This window comes from Lonchura striata, chromosome 9, assembly GCF_046129695.1.
Source record: "Lonchura striata isolate bLonStr1 chromosome 9, bLonStr1.mat, whole genome shotgun sequence".
Classification (NCBI taxonomy): domain Eukaryota; kingdom Metazoa; phylum Chordata; class Aves; order Passeriformes; family Estrildidae; genus Lonchura; species Lonchura striata.
The window spans coordinates 27,689,660-27,709,423 of record NC_134611.1 but is presented as its reverse complement, the minus strand read 5'-3'; the positions used below and the strand labels follow the sequence as shown (position 1 = coordinate 27,709,423).

The 19,764-nt window shown below is 50.8% G+C and overlaps 2 protein-coding genes across 2 annotated transcripts; both read left to right on the top strand.

Moving 5' to 3' along the window:
- The first annotated feature begins 2,266 nt into the window (after positions 1–2,266).
- ARPC5 (actin related protein 2/3 complex subunit 5) lies at positions 2,267–7,295 on the top strand. Its single transcript, XM_077785502.1, has 4 exons — positions 2,267–2,448; positions 3,309–3,380; positions 5,023–5,199; positions 6,034–7,295. The coding sequence occupies exons 1-4, from the start codon at positions 2,305–2,307 to the stop codon at positions 6,094–6,096; spliced, it is 456 nt and encodes a 151-aa protein (XP_077641628.1). The 5' UTR covers positions 2,267–2,304; the 3' UTR covers positions 6,097–7,295.
- Positions 7,296–10,009: 2,714 nt separating this feature from the next.
- NCF2 (neutrophil cytosolic factor 2) lies at positions 10,010–18,809 on the top strand. Its single transcript, XM_077785501.1, is given in 17 exon segments — positions 10,010–10,299; positions 10,734–10,816; positions 11,123–11,231; positions 11,444–11,578; positions 11,883–11,990; positions 12,930–12,989; positions 13,798–13,841; positions 14,035–14,176; positions 14,342–14,389; positions 14,392–14,455; positions 14,458–14,531; positions 14,900–14,978; positions 16,098–16,141; positions 16,660–16,811; positions 16,884–16,995; positions 17,213–17,375; positions 18,575–18,809. Coding segments are annotated over 17 exon segments (1,689 nt in total). The 5' UTR covers positions 10,010–10,125; the 3' UTR covers positions 18,673–18,809.
- Positions 18,810–19,764: the final 955 nt, after the last annotated feature.

Here is a 19,764-nt window from a genome sequence, read left to right as displayed (position 1 = left end):
GTGTGGCTGTTTCTATTGTACAGTTTTTCCTCTATAGGGTATAAGGGAAAATTTTACTCTTTATTTTTAGCAAAAAGTCTGTTTTGTGAATAATGCCTCCAGGCTCCAAGAGTTTTGTTCTCTGTGTCATCAACCAAGTTTCCATATGCTGCTACAAGTTTCAGCAGCTATTTGAAGAGACTGTCCACTATTTCTTATGTATAACACACTTTGTGTGTGCCATCATGGGGGCAGCCCCTCGTCACCCAGCTCTGCCAGCAGGTACACAAAACTGACATCAAATTAACTTAACAGGAATTAAAACATCTTTTAGGACAGCTTTTCCCCAAGGAAAGCAGGGGAACTCAGCTGGACAGCAGAATTTAAAAGCCTTTTCCTCTGTCACCCAGCCTCCCAACAGCCTTTCCCAGCCTTGGAAGACATTCTGCTTCCTCTGATGTCTCCAAGACAAGGAGGGCTTTTCCCAGGTGCATTTCTGCCCTCTCAGAAGGAACAGCTTATAGCCAAGATGCAGAAATATAGTAAGGCATTCAAAAATGCCAAAGGAATAATTCAGTGGAAGTCCTCATTCGGAAGCGTTTCCCTGTGGCACACGCCTGCTCTGAGGATGGCAGAGATCCACCCACTTTTTGGTGTGAAACTGAGATCACAGATGGCAAAAAACACCAATAAAGTCCCCTCCAGCCAAATTTAATCCATGGAATAACTGTGGGTCTTAAATAATGGATTATGAACATACTTTGGTTTTAATCCTCAACCTCTTAAGCCAGGGCAGTAAACCCTGAACCTCAGTACTCCCTGCCCATGGCAGGCAGTTGGAACTACATGACCTTTAAGGTCCCTTCCAACACAAACCATGCTGTGACTCTCTGACAGTCTATTTACCTCCTGCAATTACTTTGCTGCCCTTAAGCCAATTTCCAGCAGAAAAATGCCAGCAGTCCCAAGCTACAGCCACAGTTCCAACTGGACTGCAGCTTCCCAAGCTGAGGCAACTTTGGGGAACATGGGACATATCCTAAATTCCTCCTCTATCAAGGAGGTGGGTGGTCCTGCAGGTAGGGCTGATACAGGAATAAATTACAGGGGTTAGTGGTGGGTGTAATATGTGTATCTATATGTGTGTGTGTGTGTGTGTGTGTGTGTGTATTTTTTCTTCCAGGGCTGTTGTTTTCTCTTAAGAGGAACCTCACAAAGCTGTGTCATTTCCTAATTAATAATAGGGTAATTATTATCTACAGAGGCTAAGTGTAACTTTAAAAAATTACAGGCTGTGGCTATTTTTTAACTCTCAAGGTCACTAGGTGCTGTTGGAGTAGGAGCTCCCTGAGCAATCCAAGCAGGGCAGCTCCCACCTCACTTGAAGCTACACGGGTCCTGCCCAGCCTGGCGCTGTCCTGGGGTGGACAGAGGGACCCAGACAAGCTTGGGAAGAGGCTCGTGGGAATCTCATGGAATTTAACAAGGCCAAGTGCTGCTGCTGCACCTGGGTCGGGGCAACTCCCAGGATCAGTCCGGGGAGGGGGCAAGCAGATGGAGCAGCCCTGGGAGGATTTGGGGGTGCTGAGGGTGAGAGCTGGAGCTGCCCCAGCCCTGAACCCCCTGCCCTGGGCTGAGCCCCAGCGTGGGCAGCAGGGGAGGGGGATTCTGCCCCTGTGCCCCGTGCTCAGCTGAGACCCCACCTGCAGAGCTGCCCCAGCACAGGAGGAGCTGGAGCTGCTGGAAGAGCCCAGGGGAGGCACAGCATGGTCACAGGGAGGGAGGAAAGGATGGGAGAGATGGGATTGTGCAGCCTGGAGCAGCTTTGGGGTGACCTCACTGTGACCTTGCAGTACCTGGAGGAGCTGTTGGGAATCCCGAGGATACACTATTTACAAGGGTCTGGAGTGACAGAACAAGCAGGAATGGCTTCAGAGTCAGTCAGAGCACGGTGACAGTAACATCAAGGTTGTGGCTTCAACTCCGGTATGGGCCATTTACTTAAGAACTGGATTCAGTGATGCTTGGGGGTCTTTTCCAACTCGGAATACTCTGTGAACCTGTGAAACTTCAAACTGAAGGAGAATAAGTTTAGCCTGGCTATTGGGAAGAAGCTGTTCCCCGCGAGTGAGGCCCTGGCACAGAGTGCCAAAGAAGCCGTGGCTGCCTCAAGTATCCAAGGCCAAGGTGGTGGGAGCCGGAGCAGGCTGGGCGGGCCGCGCCCTCGGGTCCCCCCGGCTCCCCGGCCGGGGCCGCGCTCGCTGCGCCGGCGCCGCCGGGCGGGGCGGGCCGGGCCGGCCGCGGCTGCGCGGGGCGGGCGCGGCCATGGCGAAGCACACGGTGTCCTCGGCGCGGTTCCGCCGGGTGGACGTGGACGAGTACGACGAGAACAAGTTCGTGGATGAGGAGGACGGCGGCGACGGGCAAGCGGGGCCTGATGAGGGCGAGGTGGACTCGTGCCTGCGACAATATCCTGAGGGGAGCGGCGGGGGCGGAGCGGGCGCGGCCGCCGCCGGGGCGGCCTTGTAGGGGAACAGCGTGAGCGGCACCGGTGGGCAGGGAGAGATGGGCGGAGAGGGCTGGAGGGGATGGGGATGGAGGGGAGCGGACTGGAGGGGAAGGGACAGGCGGGGAAGGGGATGGAAGGACAAGGGAGGATGCTGAAGGGGGAAGGGGCTGACAGCAGGAAGAGTCTGGCAGCAGGAAGAGGCTGAAGGGGAAGAGGCTGAAGGGGAAGAGGCTGAAGGGGAAGAGGCTGAAGGGGAAGAGGCTGAAGGGGAAGGGGCTGAAGGGGAAGGGGCTGGCAGGGGAAGGGGCTAGCAGCAGGAAGGCGGCCCAGCTTCCTCCCCTGCCCGCAGCAGCCGCAGTGCCCCGGGGCCGCGCTCAGGGCGGTGTCCCGGGGATGCAGACAGGGCGTTCCTGTGCCCAAAGAGTTCCCGTGCCCGCTGCCAGGGCTGCCTCGCCCAGCTGGCCCTTGGTCACTTTTCCCTGGGCTGCTGTCCCAGTGGCTGCTGGGGCTGGATGTGACAAGCTGAGATCTGTTCTCGGGGGCTACAGATTGCAGAAGTGATGGAGAATGGTTTCTATTACTCATTCAGGGAATGGCCTAGGAAGTATTCAGCAGTCCCGGAACTATACAGCTGCTTGTTGATGCTGCTCCTGCCTCAAATGGCCTGAAAATTGCTGTCTTAGGCTGTAATGTCTTCTTAGCTGGTGAGGGAATCCCTGCATCAGAGTGTTTTCAGTCATGCACAAGCCAGCTACAAATATAGCTGTCCTGGTACTTGATGTCCGTGTATTTGGTGTCTGGTCCTTAACCATCTGGCACAGGGAACATGATGGCTGCACTGCAGGCAGCTCTGAAGAACCCTCCCATCAACACAAAGAACCAGGCAGTGAAGGTAAAATAGCAACTGCTCGCTCATGGGTTACTCCCTAAAAATCCTTTCCTGTCTCTGTTACTTCTGTGCCACTAGTTGTACCTTGAGGAGGCAAGAGGAGCAGAATTTAGGGTGAAACATCCATGACCACAAGTGTTTTAATCTTGTTCAAAATACTGTAGCTCAGGTACAGTACTGTCCACGTACCTTTACCTTGGTGCTGGATCAGGTGTGGTTCTCCTGCCAGTGCTGTTTGTGTTTTGTGTGCCCAGGTGTCATCATGTGCCTGTGTCTGCCTCAGACCACACATGGCAGCTCACAGATGTAATCCTTGTGTGCTCAGGGAGCCAGGGTTGCAGTTGTCACCTCTGACTAATGAAACCACCAGCAGTGAGCCTACAAAAAAGGAAGAATTGTTTTTTGTCACATCCAATCAAAATGAAGCTGTTAAACCTCAGGAAAAGCAAGTCCTCCCCCTGTGATAGTGTGGGAGTCTGCTGGGTATGTGCATTTCTGAACATCCCCAGGATGGATCCTGAATAGCTCATGATTGCAGTGGTAGGAGGAACAGGCTGATAAGATATGGCAGTGCCCAGCTGGTGAGTGCCTGCAGTTACTTCTCCGTGCCCAAGGAGAGGCCCAGGGGCATGGCTCCCTGCTCCATGGTTCCTGGCAGAGCTGTTCCTGCAGCCCCAGCCCTTTCCTGAAGGGTTTTACAGAGCTCTGAGAACCAGCTGTTACAAATAGAGCTGTATAGCTTTGTCCTCACATTAATGACTTGTTTCCATTAGCCCTCTATTGAAGGATTTAAGAATACATTTGGTGGTGGAATTGAAGAGGGTAGAATGACTGAACATTAATACCTGTATTAATTTTTGGTTATCTTTGGAACTTAAATAATTTTACTTACAGTCATGTGAGAAGTCTTGCTAAAGCAAGTGATTATGGAGTATTATTAAATTGGGCAGGAAAAGTGACATCCACAGTTTCTGTAGGGGGAAGGTGCCTGACATGTTTGTACGATGGAATTATTCAAACGTCCAGCAACCCCGAGACATTTTTCTCTCATCCTGCCTCAGTTAGTGATGGATGAACAGGAGGAGCTGCTCCTTGCTGATTGCATGGCTAATTGCTGCTGTAAGCTCACCTCACACATTCCCAGGCCTGAAATGACATCCAGATCAAACGTTATTAATTCTTAATATTAATGGCCAGTCTGCATCCAGTGTGCCTGGGACTGCTTGGAAAGCACGTGGCTTCCAGCAGTCACCTCTTCCAATGGCATTTCCCTGGATCATAATGGTTGTGTCACGTTAAACAGTACAGAGGTATGGAAAAGGCTCTAGTGGGAAGAGGGGCCAGATAAGCACTTGATTGTTATAATTATTTTGGAACTTGATACATCTTGAGCTTCCAAATGAACATTTACTATTTAGCTATAATTAAGGGGCGGAGAATTGCAAACACTCACAGAGGCATAAAAACTAAAGGAGGGCGAATGTGTTAAACTCTTTTACCTTGTTTATCCTTGAGAGGATGTGTCTATTAATCTTTCTATGACAAGCTCTTCACACACTGTCCTCTTCAGAGGTGTTAAAGAAAAAAATGCAGTTTGGCTGTGCCTCTCACCAGGATGGTTGTGTCTGTGCCTGCCTGTTGACAGGATCGTGCTGAGAGCATCGTGCTGAAGGTGCTCATCTCCTTCAAAGCCAACGACATTGAGAAGGCGGTGCAGTCTCTGGACAAGAACGGGGTGGACCTGCTCATGAAATACATCTACAAGGGCTTTGAGAGCCCCTCTGACAACAGCAGTGCTGTGCTGCTGCAGTGGCACGAGAAGGTGCGTGCATGGGGACAGCTCCTGCCACAGTGCCCAGGCCCTGAGCCTGGCCAAAACTCCCTTCCTGGCTGGTGAGACTCAAGTGCCAGTTCAGGCTGTGAGGAGGGTGTGGCCCTGGAGCTCACAGCTCAGCTATACCTCCTGCCCACTGCTGCTTCCTTGAGTTAACACCCAAAAGCTAAAGCTTTGGTTTCTCTTTGACTGAAGCAAACAAAATGGTTTCATCCAGTGATTCAAATGGGCTGAAGGAGAATTTCCTTCCTGGAGGGAAGCAAAATTTGCAGCTTGATTATGCAGGGAAATGAAAGCTTAATTAAAGTTAAAATAGCTTTCTTGAAATTGAGTGTGATTATCATACCCTGGCACTCTGGCTGCTGGTGTTTTGTGGAGGACAGGCAGATACTCACGTGCAATATGAACGTGATCCAAGTATTTTCATAGACTCCCAGGGTGGTTTTGGTTGGAAGGGACCTTAAAGCTTATTTCATTCCACCCCTGCCATGGGCAGGGACACCCTCCACTATCCCAGCTTGCTCCAAGCCCCGTCCAACCCAGCCTTGGACATTTCCAGAGATGGAGCAGCCACAGCTTCTCTGGCACACCTGTACCAGGGCCTCCCCACCCTCACAGAGAAGGATTTCTTCCCGATACCTAATCCTAGTCACCTACTAACCTACCCTCTGTCAGTTTGAAGCCCTTCCCCCTTGTTCTGTCACTCCAGGCCATGTCCAAAGTCCCTCTGCATCATTCTTGTCAGCCTGTTGAGGAACTGGAAGGGAGCTCCAGGCTGCAGCTGGCCTGGCCTGCTGTTCACTGCCGTGTTTGCCTTGGCAGGCGCTGGCTGCCGGAGGAGTTGGGTCCATAGTGCGAGTGCTGACTGCCAGGAAGACGGTGTAATCCAGCGGGGGTGCCGGTGTGACTCCAGCAGGGAGCCGCTGCTGCAAGCCCCGATCCCCTCCCGGCACAGCCGCCCCCGGGCAGCCCTGACCCCCAGCTTTGCCTCGCCCTGCTGCTTCTGTCATACCCCACCGATGATGCGCATCGTGATCTCTTCTGCAGTGAAGTTCTGGAAAATGATGAAGGTGGAATTTTACTTCTAACAGGAATATTTGGTACTCGCCAGCCTTTCAGTGACATAGTCAGTGATGTAAACAATTTGGTGTTTAGAGTGATTTGCATTTGTGTGTAATTGTGGCAGATTTGGACCTGACTCTCTGAGCAAATGCTGAGGGACACAGGGCAGTGTCTTAATTTTTTGCTAGTCAAGCAGTGTTTTGAGCTAAAATCTTGATATTTGAGAAGTGGGGCAACTACTATTAATACAGGTAACTGGACCATATTGCCTTTGGTCATCTTCTGACCCTACATCTGTGAATAGGTGAGAAAAAAAGCTCTTTTTCAGCCCTAATAATCATTCCAGAGAACTGAGTATTTTCCTTAACCTGCTCAGGTTCCTTGCCATCAGCCTGATGCTGGGTCCATAGTGGGAAGGTCACAGTGGGATGGAGTTTCCATCATGCAGTTTGGAAAGTGGAACTTAAAAGGTTAATGGTCCATTTACACTGGAGCCCAGCCCAGTGAACTCTTCTTATTTTGGGGAGCAAAGTTCCTGAAGAGAAGATAAAGCAGCTTTTACACAGCAAATCGCCTTTCAGCAACTGGAAAGTGATTTGGTTTTGTCAAGCACAACTAAATGGCTGCTGGGGGTAGTCTGAGAAACATATCCTGGTATCGACACCATCCTTGCAGAGCCTCCCCTGTTTTGTTTTCTGGTTGTGAAGGGTCTGTAAGGAGAGCAGACAATTCACATTCCTGTTGCATTGTGCCTCATCATGCTAGCTAGTGGGCCAGTCAGGTTCCCAAATAAAGAGGAGAATTTTAAAGAATTAGGAAAGCCCAGGGCATCCCAGACCACGGATCACCTTAGAAGGTTTAGGGCCAGGACTAAAATACATGTGTTTTAATTTCACTATTTTATTACAGTTCAGTTGTGTAAAACTGTTGGGGACCTTGTGAAATCTTTGCTGTTTTTTGATATCTGCTTTGTTTTTGTAATAATAATAAAGACCAGACAATAAACCGTCACTGAATGTTTACTCACAGTGTCTGACGTGCCTTCAATGGAGACAGGATCCAGCATGGTTACCTCTAAACCACTCAGTGCCTCCCTCATTCTCTTCCTGGGATGCTTCTGCTTGCTCACTGCCTCCAGAAGAACACAGGCACAACCACAGGAGGCACTGAGATCACCAGGTGGGAGACCCAGCCTTGCTGCAGAAAGCATCCAGGTTTCACCCATAGATCTGTACAGAAATTCTCCTGGTCGTGCAGCAAGGGTTCTGTCCTTACAGCTCTGCCAAGGATTGTGATTGGCTTCTCTGGTTCTTTCCACTTGCCCAGGTTTGGGTTGAGACATCGATGAACCTCATTTTAAAAAAATAAGCTGTAATCCCAGAGAAGTGGGAAATATTTTCCAAAACAATTGATGCCAAAGCAGATCAGCTGCCTCTAGGTGGCATTAGATAAATGAAATGAATAAATGGAGTGGTCTTAAGGTTCTGCAGATCCCCTTGGGTGAGGCTGTGATGGATTTAGGAACATTTACAGAACATGTACATCGGTGTTTCTGTTCAGGGATGTGCTAAAACATGCATTGCTGTGGGGATAGGGTAGGATTTGCAGGGGCAGCTCTGCTGGTAATGAGTGACAGGAAAGGGAAAAGCAAATGTAGTCTTAAAAGACAGCTTTTTTTCCTCCAAACCTGCCTTGCTTGTATTGGTGGCTGGTATGGACACCATGACAGCAGTTCAGATTCCTGTTAGGACAAGGAATTCTTCAATGGAGAGACTCATGCAGGTCGGACTGGGGGGGGTGACAGGGTTTGCAGAACTCTGCTGCCTTCAGCTTTAGCCAGAGTGGGTGGCAATGGTACCTTCTGATCACATCCTGCTTTTGTGCTAGCTGAGAGCTGCTGCTGTCCTCACATCCACCTCAGTGTCTGCCTCCATTTGGGAAAAGAGCCAAGACCCCTGGGTCCTGTGCAGAGTTCCAACACGCCTTCCTGGGAATGAGCTGGACATGCTCCTCCACTTCTGCCCAATAAAACTGCTCACAAAAAGATCTTCTCTCGTGCATAATGGGGGGGGGGGGGGGGGTTCTTTATGCCTGAATCGGGTTTTTTTTGACTCTTCAGAAATTACAAACTTGTATATATTATAGCTGTACAAAGTCAAAACCCATGCACTGCACCCCAGCTGGATTTTGGACATTTCTCTAGTTCTGACCCACCTATTGGCAATTTGGGTTTGGTGGATTCCAAGAGTCTTCCACAGGAAATGTCACCATCTCTGTTACTCACTTCCTGTTGGACATTATCGTAGAAGAAACAAGTTCACCTACTGAGTCAGCTTTGGGGAGAGAAAGGGGAACAAGAGACTGACTCTTGGTAAAAGGGCTGTGTTTATCACAGCTCTGAAATCTCCTCACTGTTAAGTTACAAATACCCAGGCAGAAAACTGATGCTATGAGCATTACAATGGGGATGATGTCTCATCCTCCTCCAGCTCCCCTTGTACTGCTTTTGGGATAAACCTGACTGAGCAGTGCACCAATTCAGATAATTAAAAGAGCAGAAAATTAAGCCTCCAATAAGGTGAACCCTTTGCTGCTCCATGGGGTCTCCCATCCTGCACAGGAATCAGATAAGGCACTTAGAGGGGTGTTTTTACACTCACCATGTTTTTCCTGCCCTTTTACCTGAGCATCACTTCAGCTTGTTGCATCTCCCTCTGCTTTCCTGGAGATCAGTGTCTTCCGTGCTCCTGTGGGAAGCCCATAGGAGCCAGCTGGGATGCTGAGGGCACACATAGAGCTGGAGAAGCAGAGAGCCCCAGGCTCAGAGTTCTGTTTGGTCTACTTTGGATTAAAACCCCAGTCTTTGCTGCTCAGGGTCTCGGGTTTCTCCATCAGCAGTACTCAGAAGTCACCTCCCCAGCCTCCCTCCCACTGCTGGAGTTATGTAATTTGCTAAGGAAGTTTTGGTAAAGGCACAAGGGCTGAATCTTGCTGACATATTTTAAGCTCTTACAAAATACACATCACATTGCTGGTAGATGGGGCAGAGGCAAAGCACTTCCAAAAATGCTTAAAAAACATGTATGGAGCAGCCAGCTCAAAACCTGTGAGTCAGCAGCAGGTCAGAATCCTGCTGTCACCACGTGCCCTGTGCTCATCTTGGCCCCGTGCTTCCAGCAATGTTCCAGAGCCAGTTATTCTTTGCTGGCCCTAAAACACCTGGACAGAAGTGCTCATGGGTTGAGCCTTGGGGATATGGTGCAGCATGGCCACTGCTCCAGAAACCTCATCCATGGGCAGCTCCATGGGACCTTAGCAGTGGAACTTCACACTGGGACAACACGGTGGGGTCGGGAAGGACCAAGGGTTTCTACTTCACCTCCCTGCTTGGGCAGACAGGGCAGCCCCAGCCCAACTGTGCCTGCCAGGAATTGTCTGCAAGAACCGCTTAGCAATGACAAGACTGCGCTTTGCAGGGCACCAGGGGCTCAGCCCAGCGCTCATCCTGGGACTTTGCAACCTGAAATCTGACCCCATGAACTACCCAGCTGACAAAACCCATGGCTTCCAATGCACAAACCCGAATATCAAAGCCCGAGCAGGCGAGGAGCGGCTGCCCGGCAGGAGCAGGGATGCACCCACGGCAAGGCGCTGTGTCAGAGGCAGCCCGCCCCACTTCCCCATGCCGGGCTGATGCGAGCCAGGCCACTTCCTGCCGGGTTTGTGACAGGGGCGGGGGAAGGCACAAGTGCGGGCAGAAGGGAGCCAGAGGGGCCGAGCTGCCCACAGGGAAGGACAGGGACAGGGGCGAGAGCCACGGCACGGGATCCCACCCCGCACTCCCAGCACGCCATGTCCCTGGTGGAGACGATCCGGCTGTGGCAAGAAGGGGTGTGTGCTGCGGACAGGAAGGAGTGGAGCGCTGCCCTGGATGCCTTCACCGCCGTCCAGAACCCCCCTGCCAAAATCTGCTTTAACATCGGCTGCATCCAGCTCGTCCTGGGGAAGCTGGCGGAGGCGGAGCAGGTAAGGTACCGCCCCTGGGGCCGCTCATCCTCTCACCTTGCGGCTTGCCCAGGTACATGGACATGGTGGGGAAGGAAGGAATTTAAAGGATCACGGTCTAAAGGATGGATCTGAGGCCCTTTAAAGCTGTGCAGAAGGGGGACAGCCCGAGGCTGCCAAACCTGTTTTGCCAGTGAATCGGAGGTGAGGACACACGGCTCGCTGTTCGCTCTCCCTCTCCCCAGGAGGTGACCGTGCTGGCAGATGGCTCCAGCTCAAAAAAACCCAGGAGCCTGCTCCAGGCTCTCCCCCACCCAGTGCTGCAGGGAAACACAGCCCACAGAGCCCAGCTTAGGCCGCTCGGCTAAGGCAGGATAGGTACAACTGCTCTACGCCCTCAGTTTCTGAAGGTGTCCCCTTTGTACCACCCCTTTGCCCCACTCCTACCTCTGCAGGCGTTCACCCGGAGCATCGGCTGCGACAAGCACCTGGCTGTGGCTTATTTCCAGCGGGGGACCGTGTTTTACCGGAGGCAGAAGTGAGTGGAAGGGTTTCACGTTTCCTTTTTGCCGCTTATAGAGAGGCCAGCCTTCACCTGAGGATGGCCCCAGGCAGGTTGGTGCCCCAGAGCCCAGACTGAAACCTGTCAGGGTCAAACAGGCTCCTACTCTTCAGCAATGCAGTCCTGGGATTAACCTTTCAAACCTCTCTCCACCCCTGGGGTGTCTGAAACACTGCAAGGAGAGAGGGGAGACCTGACTGAATTCACCAAGTCTGAGTACAGGCTTAGAGGCAGGCAGGTTGCCAGCATGAGCTGGTGACACCTTCATCCCCTGCTCCACAGCCACGAAAAGGCCATTGAGGATTTCAAAGAAGCTCTGGCCCAGCTTCGAGGCAACCAACTCATCGACTACAAGATCCTGGGGCTGCGCTACCGGCTCTTTGCCTGCGAGGTGAGACACACCTGGCTACCAGTTCTGATCCCAAAAGTCTGTTCTCCAGCATTCTTCAGCATGAGAAATCGAAAGAGGAGGCAGCCAGCCTTTTTTGTACCTTGCAAAATCCAAACAAGTGGGTGCAGTGCCACTGCCCACTGGCCTTTCCTTTCCTGGCAGCAGTCTGGCTGCTCCAAGAGCTCTTTCCCTTGCTCCCATCCCTCCAGCAGATTCTCTACAACATCGCACTGGTGTATGCCACAACGGGGAACTGGGAGAAGGCTGAGGAGCACCTGACCCTGGCCATAAGCATGAAGAGTGAGCCCCAGCACAACAAGATAGACAGGGCAATGGAAGCCATCCTGGTACGGAGGAGCAGGTCTCACAGCCCCACAAGGAGAGGGAGGGAAATCCCACTGACAGCACATCCCTTTTCGCATGATTAAAATGCTGTGGCAACAGATACTGTAGTGGGAGACAAGTCTGTGGGAAGAGCTTTGGGTCACTGGGGAGGCAGGGATGGGAAGATGGGATTCCATGGACTGTACCCGGGCTGGGATTGGCCTGTCATGGTGGTGGTCTGGAGCAGCCCCCAAGCCCAGAACAGAAGGGGCATTCATCAGTCCCCACTCTCACCTCCAAAGTCTCCATGACTTGTCTGTGCTACAGAAGCAGAAGCTCTGTGAGCTGGTGGCCATTCCTACAGGGAAGCTGTTCAGGCCTAATGAGAAGCAAGTGGCTCAGCTGGAGAAGAAGGACTACCTGGGAAAGGCAATGGTAAGAAAGATCTATACTCTTTATTCAGGCCAAGCCTGTGGGCTGAGAAGAGCTGCTGACTGCCTTGTCATCATCCCTCTGAGCTGCTGTCTGCTGCCTGGTAGGCAGCCAGAGAGAGGGAGCTGGTCTCTGCCTCAGGGATCTCCCAGACATGGAGAGAGGGATGGCACACAGGGATCTCGTGGGAAGCAGGGGGACTGCAAGAATACAAGAGCTAAAAGCACATTCCTGCTGAGCATGGTGTACTTCTTGTTTGTCTCCTTAGTGAGACAAGAGGGATAGTCAGCAATGAGCTGCAATGATCCCCTTGGAACTCAAACCAAGACATTTTCAGGGGTGGGGGAACAGAGCTATTTAACATTTGACACCCACAACCAACCTCCAGTTCTTCCACTGCTGTTTGAAAAGGGCTCTTCAGCTCAGATAAGCAAGCAAGCTTTTCTCCTGTGAATGTGCAAAATCTAGTCACTGGGATACCACCTCTGGGTTCAGGCCCTGGGAGGCAGCACTTGTCCAGAAAAGGAACCAGGCCCTGGGGAATCAGACAGCTGAGAGCCAGGCAGCTCCTTGAGTGCCAGAAACATGCACAAAAACATGTATCAACTTTCTAAATTACATTTAAGGTCACCTGTAGGAGATATAGGCTTGAGCTGGACACTTTGGCTCCCTTCAACATTTGTGATTAAATCAGAATGGAAAACTTTCAGGTTTTAATGTGTCAAACCACAGAATCAGCCAGGCTAAGAGCAAAAAATTTACCACAGCTGAGAGGGAAGCTTTGATACGAGAGGCACTCAGCCTTTAGTCCAAGATGCTTAGCCTCAAATCATATCCTCTCCTGAGCTTAAAGCATCCTAAGCAGCTTGGCCTGGCCAATAGCAAAGAAGAGGGTGGACATCAGAGGTCTGAGAGGGGTTAACCACCTGTCTTTGGCTCTAGGTGGTGGCCTCTGTGGTGGACAAGGATGATTTTTCAGGATTCGCTCCCCTACAGCCACAGGTAAGAGCCTGTCAGTGAACAGGATGCTCAGTGCAGGGTGACATGGGGGGGCTGTCACCCACAGCGGGGCAGCAAGCAGCACCCTTGCCACCCTGAACTCTGTGCCATTACCCTGGGGAGGAGGCAGGCACTGTTTCCACGGATCAACTGGTCTCTCCAGCATCAGGAAGCTCATCCCAAGCCCACCCACAGCTGTGGCTGAGGTTAAGCTGGTTCCCTGCACAGGGAAGTCGTGGGCAGGGTGATGGCTCTCAGCAGGGAGCTGTGCCTGGCCCATCCCAAAGGATTCATTAGGGATCACCTGCCTAAGCCTGAGTGGAGAAACAAGGGCAGTTTTGCTCTCACTTTGCACTCTCCTGCCCATTCCACAACTCCTTTGCATTTCCCATGCCATTTTCCAGATGATGTGATGACATCTTCCCATTCCTAAACGCAGCAAGAGTTTTTCCAGGAGGTCTCTGGGTGGATATGGGAAAGCACAGCACAGCACCATTGCACAAGACAAATGACAACCTTCTCAGTACAGACAGTGCTGACAATTTCAATCCTCTGTCAACTGAAACTAAAATCAGGAGTGAAAAGAGGATTGTGCCTCTGAAAACCAACTGTATGTTGAAGAATGTAGAAACTGCTCCTTAGAAGGAATAAAGCCAGTGATATTCCTCATGGCACTTAAGGCACCTGCATGTGGAGGAAGGAACAGTGTTGGGGTGAGGGCAGGCATGGTAAAACGCTGCAGGACATTTCTGCAAAACAAACAAAATCCTTTGGATTACTGATATTTTCCTTTTTGACTTCCTGTTGGCAGGCCTCTGGTCCTCCACCCAGGCCCAAGACCCCAGAAATCCTCAGGTAAGTTGGATGAAGGATGGATAACCCATGCAGCCAGGCACAACCCCACTCTCACAGCCGAGCATCCAGCTGGCACCCAGAACTCAGGGGGAATGGGGAATGTAGAAATGGAGGCAGAGGCCTGGATTCTCCCTCTGAAGTAAAACAACAGCATCACCAACATTTCTGACCTGTCCACTGCTCCCACACCCAGGGCCCTCAGAGGGCAGCCACACCGTGTCATGTTCGAGTTCATTCCCGAGACCGCTGAGGAGCTGCAGGTCCTGCCAGGAAACATTGTCTTTGTCCTGAAGAAAGAGAAGGACAATTGGGCTACAGTGATGTTCAATGGAAAGGTATACCAGGAGTGTGCTGGACACGAGGGGCAGACAGCAAATTATGGTTGAGATTCTGCAGAGGCAGAGGCCTGCCAACAGTAATTAAGTAAATTTCTGACTGTAGTGTCTTATGTCCACCCTGGCTTAGGCCAGAGGGTTCAGTGAAATCCACCCAACCTGCAGAAACTAAACTTCAAGCCTCAGGAATCATCCTGGATGCACGGGAGGGTGAGGACACATCCAGTTGTGTCCTCCAGCAGTGGGTTGCCTTCTTGCCAAGCAATCACTACTCATCTCTCCTCCCCTGCAGAAAGGGATTGTCCCCTGCAACTTCCTTGAGCCTGTGGAGCTCCAGAATAAACTGCATATACAGGTGAGGTGGCCCAGGAGGAAATGGTGTCCTGGGGAGGGTAGATCTCAAAATATTCACCTAACACATGCCTCCCAGTGGGACCCATATATGTGACTCCCTCCCCCTCCTGATTCTGGGGTTGGTTCTTCTGACTCATGGTCACCTTATCATGAGCTCAGAGATCTGCAAAATCTGTGCTGGTGGCACCATAGCAGTGGCTGGCAGTGCTGGGGAGATAATGGATATAGCTAAATCACCCCTCCCCAGTACAAGATCCTGAACAGACTTCAGGAAAATAGCAGGTTGGAAGGGGGCTGCAGGAGGCAGCAGCACCCCAAGCCCCTCAGTAAGGGTGGGAGTGGCAGCACTATCTTCTTCCCACGGCACAGGAAGAAACCCCTGTGGAAGTTGAGGTCTCCGAGTCACCCACCTCCACTGTGCCGGAGAAGCCGCGGCGGCTGGCGCCAGGTCAGTGCCGGAGCCGAAGGGATGGGAGCACAGCTGACAGCACCCACAGCAGGCTGGGAGCCCTGTCCTCACCCTTTGAGAGCAGGGCTAGGGCTCTCCACCAGCTCACTCCTGGCTCCACTTGAAGTCAGGGACTGAGAGACATTGCAACAGCAGGCAGAGACAGCAACTGCAGTGCTGAGGGTACAGTAAAATAGTGTCTGTGGGGTCCCTGAGGAAAGCAAGTCCCTCTGTGCTTCTAACTAGCACAGTGAGTAATGAGGAAAAGGGCCTGGAGATAGGAATGGGGCAAGGCCCAGCTTGGAGTAAAGGGTTCCTTTATAGGCTTCTCCTTCAAGCAGGGCATCCATGACAGTTTCAGTGCTGCTGTGGGCTGAGCTAGGCTTAAAGGAGCTGTATGAAGGCAATTCCTGGCTGGTGCTACCCAGTATCCCACATCCCAAACTCATGTCCCCAACAGAGCAACCTTGCAGAGAGTCCATGGGTAGAACTGACACAGAAGAAGGCTGTGGGTCATGGAATTAAGGACAAACACCTCACAGACATAACAACCCCAATGGTCATCTTTATGGCACCAAAAGCCATCTCAGATCTATTATAGGACCATGTTCAAGTGTGTAGCTTGGGCTCTTCTTGGAATGAGCAAAGTTGTGTCAAAACACTGCCAAAATGTAAATCAGATCCTCATGAAGAGGCTTCCACAAAGCTACATGAAACCACCCTGCCTGGGGGCTTGAGTTTAGCTTTACAGCCCCACTGAAGGACAGGGATTGCCTTTGGTTTTCAGGATGGACCTAGGGAGGTCAGAAGAGGAAAGACACTAAAAACAGCAGCTCCATATTTATCTTTTTTGAATCCACCCATGAAAGACATCCTACCCTCCACGCTCCTGTCTCTGCAAGAGGGAAGTCACAGAGCCAAAACCTCTGCTCAGTGTTGTAACTAGATCTTACAGAGGAACATCTGTGATGGATGTTGTATCCATTCAAAGGACTGCTGCTGGCTCCAGGCTTGGTTGGTTTTGCTGGAGATCATGATGGGCTGCAGGAGGTCTGGCTGTGTATTTAGACAACATTTATCCCATCCCACCTTCTGAGCCACCTTTTTCCTCCTCCCCAGACTACGTTCCTGCTACCATGGTGCAGCCAAGAGACACGGCAAAGGTAACGCCCTGCGAGTGCAGACCCCAAGGTCCTGCTGGTCATACAAACCTGCATTTACCAGGAGACTTAGGGCTGCTTTTTGGGAGTTCTCCTCCAGGCCCTGGGGAGGGGGCGGGGGGCACTGGATGACTTCATCTTAGCCAACCTGAGGCACTGGAGAAGGGAGAAATTGGAGAGAGTTTGGCTGGAGTACACATGCTCCTGGGTAGGGTCAGCACATCAGAACATCACACTGGGAAGAGATGGGAAAATACAGCAATTCCAACTCAAAAAAAAAAAGGGGGCTGGAGGGTGGACACAGCTCTAATTTGATCACCCCAAAGCCATAATTTGGTGCTAAGCCCCTTATCTACCCCTACCTAATCTATTACTGAGCTCTCTCCTGGGACGAGCCTGAGTCTGCCAACCAGCCAATGTCCAAGCACAGCCTGGGAGGCACAATCTAACTCAGGCAACCAGTTTCCACATGCCTGTGCTTGCCAAGCCACACAAGGAGACATCCCATTTCCTGCCTGCAGGAGGCTGAACCAACTGTCTCCAGGCCCCATGTCCTCAAGGTGCATTACAAATTCACAGTCGCCCTGAGAGTCGATCGAGGCCTCTCCTACAGGGAGCTCTTGGAGCTGGTTTGCAAGAAGCTGGAGCTGCAGCCCGAGCACACGGAGCTGAGGTGAGGCATTGCCAGCCCCAGTGAGCCAGGGCTGTGTTCCAGCACTCCTCACCTGCATCCCCTGCACACCAGGTACAAGCCTGTGGAGGGCCAGGAGCTGCTGCCTCTGAGTGCAGAGAACGTGGAGGCGGCCTGGAGTCAGAGCAAGGACAACTGCCTGACAGTCTGGTGCAATGGCACAGAGGTCAGTGACAGCTACACGGGGCAGCCACCTTCTCTCCCCTCCTGCTGTCCTTTGCCTTACCACAAGCACAGGTTTGTGGCTTTCAACAGAAGCCAGCAACCTCATGAAAGGCAAAGGAGCAAAGAACGAGTGGAGAGAAGCAGAGCTCATCTCTGTTGCCCTGTTACGAGAAAGGAAACCAAAAGACTGCATTCTCACCAGCTTGTTTCCTGCCTAGGGAGAGGGGTTTGTACCAGACAGCAAACCAGGGGAGTCACCGCAGGAGGCAACGCCTGCGGAGACGGGACCAAACCATGTTGTAGCTCAGTACAGTTATGAAGCCACACAACCTGAAGACCTGGAGTTTCAGGCAGGAGACACGATCCTTGTTTTATCCAAAGGTAATTGTGCTCCTCCTGGGACAGCAGAGGGGAGGGATCCCCCAGCTCTGGTGAGAGGAAGGGTGGTATGGCAGCAGCAGAGCCCCTCCATCTTTGCCTTGGGATTCCCATCCACACATCTGTGTTACACACACTTCTTCCAACATATTTTCATCACTCCTGTTTCCACTGCAGCCCTCCCAAACATCTAAGACAGGAGTTACACTTGGACTGTATTTAAGCTTATTGATCACAGTGGATTCTTTCAAGGAGAGGCCTCATTTTAGCTGCCAACTCCACAATGGGAGCAGGCTCTCACTCCCATTCCTTCCACCTGTAACCTTTTTTCATCTGCTTTTCTTGTTAAAAGTACAATCTTCCTTTAGTCACTTAATATTAGCAATATTAGTCCTTAGTGTTTCTATGGGAATTGAGGCTTAAATACAGACTAAATCTCAGGAAGACGAATTAAGAATTATATACACAGGGCACATTCCCCATCTCATTTGAGCCCCTGAGTGAAATCAAGACATCAGGAATAGTTTTAAAGGCAAAACCCCCTAATATTTAGCTATTTGTAGTTATGTCACTAATTTGTGGTGGCTGGCAGGCTTTGGCAGCAGTACACAATCAGTCCCCCATCTAATGTTTGACAGCTTAGATTTTGCACCATGCAATACTGATGACTCCCTCCACCCCAAAATCCTACCTTCCTTTTCACTCCTGAGCTAAATATTTCCAAATACAAAGCTGGTTCTTGTCTCATTTGGTTCTCCCACAGCACAATTGCCAGAGCTCCTAGGCCTTACTAAACCCAGGGTAGCAGAGGTTTTGGGGGGGTTGTTTTAGGGTTTTTATGTGAACATGAGAAATAGCTGACAAAATACTTCAGATGTATCCTGAAGAGGACAGACCAAGGTCTAAGATAATTTCCTCAATCTCCACAGTCACTATGCTTCCCCTCAAGGCAGTTTCCAAGCCCACTAGTCTCTATTTTGATCCAATTTTGCACCCCCATTTGATATTCCTTCTTACCTGACCACTTTACTCTCTTCCTCATTCCTCCCTTTCCTCCACATTCTGCTCCCTGCTGGGTCTAGCACAGCTCCAAGTTTTATCAGCAGAAACACCATAAAACTGTGATCTCAGGCCTCTCTGCAGTACATGATGCTCCTGTACATTCCTAGGGTCATAAGAACTGTGTCCATTTTCCCTTCCAGTGAATGAAGACTGGTTCGAAGGTGAGTGCAAGGGGAGGACAGGCATCTTCCCATCTGCCTTCGTTCAACAGCCCAACACTGAACACCCAGAGAAGTGACTGCAGAAGAGCTTGAAGTTGTGGAGAGTAATTAATTCAACTGTTGCCATTATGTAGTCTGCATATTAATCCCTGCATCTGAAAATGAACTTTAAATGTTATTGCTACTTGTATTAAAATCTTTATATTTTCTCTTACCTTTTGCATTGTTCTCTTAAAAAGGAACTTGTTAAGAAGTTGCTAGTTCCTGTTAGGGACACATTCATTCCTAAATCCCATGCTTGCCAAGAGACTTGCCATACCCCATCCTTAAAAAAGCTTTTATATAGGCATGACAGAAGCTGGGAACAGCCACAAGAGGGTGAAGCAACCTGCATTTACAGCCCTGCCAGGAGATTCCCAAAGGGGAAGTGAGTTCAGGAAGCTATAGACCAAGAAAGCATTTGCTTCCTTGAAACATTAATGCCAACCCCAAAAAACTTGGAAGACACCACTTAGCCTCACCCTGCTCCAACTCACAATTCAAATCCACAGGGACTTTAAAACTTCCACCAATAAAAGTAGACACATTTTCTTCAGCATTGGGCCCATGCATCAAAGTTTTTCCTGATCAGTCAGAAGATAACAGTAACTTTGAAAGACAGAGCCTGGAATCCCAGAGCTTTACTCCAAAGGTGCTAAGGGGCCAGGGGCTTCTGCACTCTGGATTCTATCACACAAGTCCAGAAAACCCGACTGCCCCATTAGCCCACAAAAATATCACATTTCTTTTTAAAGGAACTTATTCTGGAGACAAAAAACACCTATAATTTCAAAACCAGAACATCTCCAGAGCTTCCTGCCACATACCTGGAAGCATGGAAACAGTGAACACCCTGGTCTGCAGGCAAGTCATGGCAGGAGGACCTGTGCCCTCCACCTGCATGCTGCACACGCTGTACCAGGCTGAGTCTGCAACTAGGGAGGAGCTCTGCAAGCTGCTCCCATCCTATGTATTTAGTTCAGTATGCAAAACACACTACCCAGGCAGCACAAAACCACAACCAAATTATCTGTACCAAGCCCAAGCCAGAATCACTGTGATTAATTTAGGTCTGTTTCAAATTAAAAAAAGAAAAAAAATCAACTTAAAACATTCTTCTGGCTTCTACA

Bases quoted from the DNA above. Each gene is read 5' to 3' on its own strand.
- ARPC5 (XM_077785502.1), top strand. From the start codon at position 2,305: ATGGCGAAGCACACGGTGTCCTCGGCGCGGTTCCGCCGGGTGGACGTG. The intron at 2,449-3,308 runs TATCCTGAGGGG...CCATCTGGCACA, and splicing joins TGGACTCGTGCCTGCGACAA to GGGAACATGATGGCTGCACT. The intron at 3,381-5,022 runs GTAAAATAGCAA...GCCTGTTGACAG, and splicing joins CAAAGAACCAGGCAGTGAAG to GATCGTGCTGAGAGCATCGT.